This window comes from Lissotriton helveticus, chromosome 7, assembly GCF_964261635.1.
Source record: "Lissotriton helveticus chromosome 7, aLisHel1.1, whole genome shotgun sequence".
NCBI classification, from domain to species: Eukaryota; Metazoa; Chordata; class Amphibia; order Caudata; family Salamandridae; genus Lissotriton; species Lissotriton helveticus.
Genome location: NC_136068.1, coordinates 1768278470 through 1768284821, shown reverse-complemented (window position 1 = coordinate 1768284821; position 6352 = coordinate 1768278470). Strand labels below are relative to the sequence as shown.

At 46.7% G+C, this 6352-nt stretch overlaps 1 protein-coding gene across 1 annotated transcript in view; it reads right to left on the bottom strand.

Moving 5' to 3' along the window:
• Nucleotides 1-973: 973 nt before the first annotated feature.
• Nucleotides 974-6352, bottom strand: part of LOC144767696 (protein BTG3-like) — a 48589-nt gene continuing 43210 nt past the window's right edge. The window contains exon 4 of the mRNA XM_078651091.1: nt 974-1438. Within this exon, the coding sequence (XP_078507217.1) occupies nt 1102-1438 (337 nt within the window). The 3' untranslated portion in view covers nt 974-1101. The remainder of the gene's footprint in view (nt 1439-6352) is intronic.

Here is a 6352-nt window from a genome sequence, read left to right as displayed (position 1 = left end):
CCTAGGGCACAGCGTTCCTTTGCTCCTATTACGCAGTGTATGGTAACTGGGTACTCACTGTTCAAACACTTAGGCTATCAGGCCACCTGCCTGCCAACCACAAAGAATACTGTACATTGAGGGGAAAAAGGCCGAATGGGACCTCAGTCTAAGATTCCTTCCTGCCCATCTAGCCGAGGCTAAAAGAATCAATGCCCCCAATGGGTAGAGACTAAGTGCACCAGAAAGGCAACGCCACTCTTGCGCACAACCATATCAAAAGGCAGAGTCCACTTTTCCTCGAGTGTACAAGTCCCAACTGGTGCCAGCACCCACTTCTTTTGGCGAGGTTGAAACTCTCCTAGAGCGGCATTCTGGTCAGACCATCGTTTCATCAACCTTCAAGCTGGCTTCTATGTTTGTTTGGGCGAGCTTCCTTAAGTGCACGGTCTGCTTTCTGTAGGGAGCATATAGCTAAATACATCCTATGGAGGTTTCCTGAGAGCTTCTCCCAGCCTTCTTTCATCAGGCTGAGAAGTCCTGCTGCAGGATACCAATACAATACTTCAAAGGGATTGAACCATGGCTATTTCTGCAGTACTTCTCTGTAAGCAAATAGAAGGCATGGCAAGAGGACATTCCACAAAACTCATAAGGTCTCCTAGACCCGTGATCATGCCTTTCAGTGTTCTGTTGAATCTTAACCAACCCATTTCTTTGGGGATGGTAAGTGTTGCATTTGTACCTTACACCGCACACCTCCCATTAAGACATCATATACTTGGATATGAAGTTGGTTCCCTGGTCAGATACCACCTCTCTGGGTAACCCCATGAGGGAAAAGACCCACCCACAATCCGCACTACACAGGCCTAGATTGCCCGAGAGGGATAGCCTCCCATTACCAGGTGGTATGGTCAATCAAGAACAGGATGTGTCTGTTGCCTAAGGCTGTCTTAGGATCCAGAGGCCCACAATGTCAATTTCAAAGAGCAGAAGGTCCTCAATAGTCTTTGACAAGTCGGACAAATCTTGGATAAATATCACCATCGACCTCCAGCAATACGGAGAGGACCATAAGATTGAGAGGCTAGACGCCGACACTCAGCCTCCTCTAAGTTGTTATAAAGGGCAGATCCAGTTGCTGGCATCCAGATGCACCAGGTTCATGGATTGCACAAGGTGCCTTAGACCCAAGGCCCCTGGACTCCCATGGACTTCACGTCCCTTGCTCCCTGATGGGATGAGACTGCGGTCCAGTAGAGTTGGACGTGGAAAGACAGACAAGCCCTCTGAAGTCAGGGCGGGAACGTCGTCATCGGAGCCCTCAGATGGATTTTCAGAGGAGGCTTCAGAATGGTAATCAGAGGTCTCGGGCTCTCGGCTGGTCAAAGTCTTGAAGTAATTCAAAGGCCTGCAGAACTCTGCCACAATGAAGGAGGTATTGTTCTCACCCAACCTAGGAAAAGAAAAATATAATCAAAATCTTATTAAAAATCCTCTCAGCAGAGCATGGGGACAACCATATGGCACACAAATCATGGAAGCATTGATGAAATCATATGGTAATTTACTTCGTTTTATACGAGAGAATGATGTACACAACAGAAGCAAAGTCTCCTTTGAGTGCATGTATTCCATGTGTTGGCTGCAGTACATATTCAACGTCTGATGGACAAGCGTCTGACACCAATCACAAGCTGCATGGAGCTCAGCATCTGATTGGTCAGCCAGCCTAGAGGGAAGGGCAGAGGTGAAACCAGAACATTCCAGCTTCAGTCTGAAAAGACATGTGCTGGGCACTGGAGTGGGGAAGAGGGCATCTAAGACAAACTATCTGAGGAGGGGTGGGGAATGACACCCCACAGCTAAAGTGTTGCGTGAAAGGCATTCTCTACTGATATTGGTACTAACATGAGGTTGTGGGGATGAACAGGTCAGTGCATGGAAGGGTGATGGGATGAAAGGATGAGCAATAAAGTAGATTGTGAATGAGCCAACAGTGAATGAGCAAGTTATTGAATGTGTGAGGTAGGGGTGAGAAAGTGGACACATTTACCAATAAGCAAGTGGACTGATGGCTGAAGTGTGAACGTAGGTTGTAGAGCTGGTGTGTGGTTGGGTTGATGTGTGGGCAGTGATTGGCTGGATGCAAGCCAGTGGACAGATAAGTGAGGAGGCAAATGATTGAGTGGATGGGTGAGTGGATGGACTTCCGACGTTTGATAATGACGGGCATGAATTTATGAAATGAGTAGACAGAATGGGCAGCTTGGATGGGAACTTTTTCAAGGTTATGTGAAAGTTGGATTGTGTATGGGTGGACTTCTGTGCTTTCTCACATCTGTTGTACAGACCAGATGGTTAAGTGAATGATGTGGGGGAGACGGTGAACACCTAGACTCATATTCTGCATTGGTGACCCCAAAGGTTTCCCAGCAGTGAATCGAGGGCAGTTGATGGACAATATCAAGTGGAACTTTATATCAGGAGTCTTTCACCCTGCAGTACTTGAATCAGTTAGTGCAAGGATGCCATGGTGAGTTGGGGTGGAGAATGCAGGGTGAGTTAGTGCCACTCTACAAAGTCCATCGGCCCATTAAAATAGATTCACACAATAGCACTTCACTAAGCAAAAAAAATTTGCAATAGACTCCACACTAGCAAGCAGCCCCATGGGCAATAGGAAACTCGTCCATCTTTCCTATCCCTGCAGAAGGCTGCAGAGATAGACCATTCTTCTCCCACCAAACTACTAAGCATAGAGCCCTACATGTCTTTAAAGCACTGTACCACCTGGCCAAGGGTCAGAAGCACAACTACATACACCTGGGTACCTCTGAAATGAGTGGACTTGTGTTAAGAGCCTTTCAAAAGATCACATTATATACTTCAAACTAGCTGACATCCACCTCAGATTGATGGCCACATGCAAACCACTTTGCCAAATGTGTGGTTCAATAGGATTATAAAACAATATTACTAATCTGGGTCCATGTTCACTTTTGGGTGTTCTATGCTCCTCCAACCCTAGAAACCACAGACAGTAGGGCTAAATCATAACTCCCTTTGGTTGGAAGAGGGTGAACTGCTGCACGTTACGGACCAGGGCCGGACCGGGATGGCAAACCAGCCGTTGCAATGGAGTTGGGCCGGCCCCGGGGGTGGTGTCGGGCAGAGGGGGCAAGGTGCATGTAAAACTACCCCAGGTAATGAAAATCGCACCTAAACCAGCCCCCACCATGGAACCCCACTGGGAAAATGCCCAGGGCCCGCTAAGGCCAGTCCGGCCACTGACCTAATCAGATAATGTCCTGGCACACGTCACAGAAGGGTAATCCTAGTACAGGCGAGCGTTTATAAGCAGCCTGCAGTGTCAGAGCACTGCCACCACGCTCCACCTTTGATCAGTGCTAGGTGCTTCCTGGCCCTGGCAGATGCCAGTTCACATGCCTCGATCCAGGACCCCTACGCTGGCATGCTTTACTCCTGCAGATCAGTCCCAGGCTTACCCTTTCCAAAATGCTTTGAAAAACAGGTGAGGTACCCCAAAATGTACATCAGTTGTGAGAAGAAATTATTTTCATCACAGCCAGAAAGGGAACACAGCTGTAAAGTGGGAATATCAAGAGGTGGCATCTACCCAGGCCCTGGTGTAATTAATAGTTACTGTGCAGAATCCATGGTGGATGTAGGAAGTTAGCTCTAAATATACTACACAGACTTGACTCTCTGCACGCTGTGCCTCTCATTTGGAACCAGAGAGGCTTCACAGAGGCTAAAGTGGATAATGCTCTTTTGTGGTAGTGTGGGCGAGCAGTTGCAAGCCTTTGTTGTATACACAGTGGCAAGAAATTGGCACACAATTGAGACGAATTCATAAAATACTTGGCTATAGTTATCTTGTAGAACCACAGATCTTTGTCTTAGGCAAATACGTTTCGCAATAGAAATACTTGAGAATTAAAAAAGTGGACATGGTGCAATCGAGAGGTCAATGGCAGTCGAAGCATACGCTCTACTTTCATACCAGACTCCTTACTCTAGTCTATGACGGTCTGTGAACATGCAAAGGGTGCTTCTTCTGTCCCTCATGCTCAAGTCCACTACAAGGGAAGCAGTTCTTACTGGCTGACTTCATTAATCCTCTCCACAATATTCTTGCTGCTTCTAAGAAACATGATGCCATTTGATGCAAAATGCGCTTGCATCATTCATGTTGGCCACCTTTGATACAGTCGACTACAACACTCTCCTGGCAAGATTATCTTCGATTAGAGTTAGTGGTACTGAAGTGGATAAGCTCCTACATTTCAGATAGGTGACAAGCAGTCACGCTGCCTCCTTACCGCTCGGATTTTAAAGCCATCCAACATGGAGTGCGCAGCATAATCCTTTTCAATGTACGAGTCCACTTGTTACTCTTTCCAAAGCCCACAATATTAGGCTGGTGAACTATGCTGACGACACTCAGATGATTTTGTCCATCAATGATGATCAGCAGTGGACGCCTTCCAGAACTGCGTGGCAGATATTAATTAGCTGAACACAAATTCCCTTAAACTTAATGGGTATAAAACAGTTTTGATGTTGCTCTGCAAGGAAAGTATCCATGACACTACTCTAACTTCTGTCCTCCTCCGACCGGTGAAGAGCTGCATCTCAGTCATGGTCCACACTCTTGGAGTTACTTTTGATATGAAACTGCTCCTGTTGGACCATATCAACAAAGGGGCTGGCTCAAGCAAAATCTCAAATTGTGCACAGTGTAATTCTAAGCAGGATAGATTACTGTAACACTCTGCTACTTGGAGCACTGACTATCATGAACAAACTTTATAGGCTTCAGCTGCAAAATTGGCATTAAACAGACCTCAAAGACCAGGAGGATAGCTATGCAATGCCATTAAGGCCCTTCAGGGCATCCCCCTGCAATGGAGATTAAAGCGATACCCCCCGGGAGAGGTCTCTGTTCAACATAAGCAAACCTCTAGTGTGTGACCAGATTCTGTAAGACTAGAGAAGGTGGACGAACCTTTACGGTTAAGGCAGCCCAGCTTTGGAACAAGTGGTCAGTCACGCTTACATCAACAACTATTGCACTCCAGGAAAGCCTTGAAGACATGGCTCTTCCCATGTGACCGTGGTCTCCATGTGCTTGCACTAGCCGCTGCTCGGTCCAGATGGAAGCTCTGAGCACAAGGATACCTGTATGGGGACAGGTGAGCTTTAGAAATGCAATGAATAAATCTCTCATCACAGCTACTTCAGTAAGATCTAACACCACCCCTTAACTCCCACTACACGACGCAATGTTGCTTACAAACAGTCTTGTGAAAAAGCTATAGAGCTGCAAGTCTGTGTGTAGGTCTCGGTTGTAAGTTAGGTAGGCAGCAGGACACTTCTTCAGGTCATCAAGATAGATTTATTTAGATACACAGCAGAGCAGTAAACCTCACAGCTGACCAGACCAACTGCCAAGGCTGGAACCTTCACATACCCGATAGAACACACTTGGGTACTATGGGAGGTTGGGCAGATCGAACACAAAGAAAGGACTACTGACACCAAGTAGCCATATTGAAGAAAGTATAAATATACAGTCTCATGAAGGACACTGTACCTGCCCTTGAGAATCTCATTCCTACACCACTCTCGTTCCCACAGACCAGACCCATTACAACAAGCGGCAGGGCTCAGCCTAAACCTAGACTTGGATTTTAAGTTAATTTATGTTGGAGGCCCCCCTCGCCACCTTTTTATTGGCTCAAGCTCTTCATCCCTCGACTCTACACTTTGCAAATTTCTTTTCACTGTTTTCAAATAACCTTGTGCACAATCTGTCTTCCCTCCTTCCACATCCCTACTGGAACAAACTTAACCTCAGGACTACGTCTTGTGCAGCTTCCTTAAAGCTCCCGCCGCTCTACTGGAAATCCCACCGACTTCCAAACTCCACGCTGCACCATCTCCATGAGCCGCCGGCAGCCATTGCACAGTCCTCCAGTGCGCGCAGTGGACATTAACGTCACTGTTACTGGACACTCAGCCTACATTGCCTACTGTATGGAATACTCCTTTACTCATAAGCACATGCATCAGAGAACACAAACTAAAGACACCCAAAGGGGCAGCAGTGGGAGAAGATTGTGTTGAAGCATCAAACACAAGTTTAAGGTTGCCACTACCTTCCTAAACTCCATATAACCCTTTTACCGACGGCTACCACATGTCCTGAAAATTGGGGAGGCCGCGGCCTCTGCACCCTAGAACCAAAAGTAAGGAACTTTGCACATGCACTTTGGAGTCAAACTTATCAAAGTACAGGAATCAATTAAAAACATGGCTATTCACCCAATAAACATCATGTTCA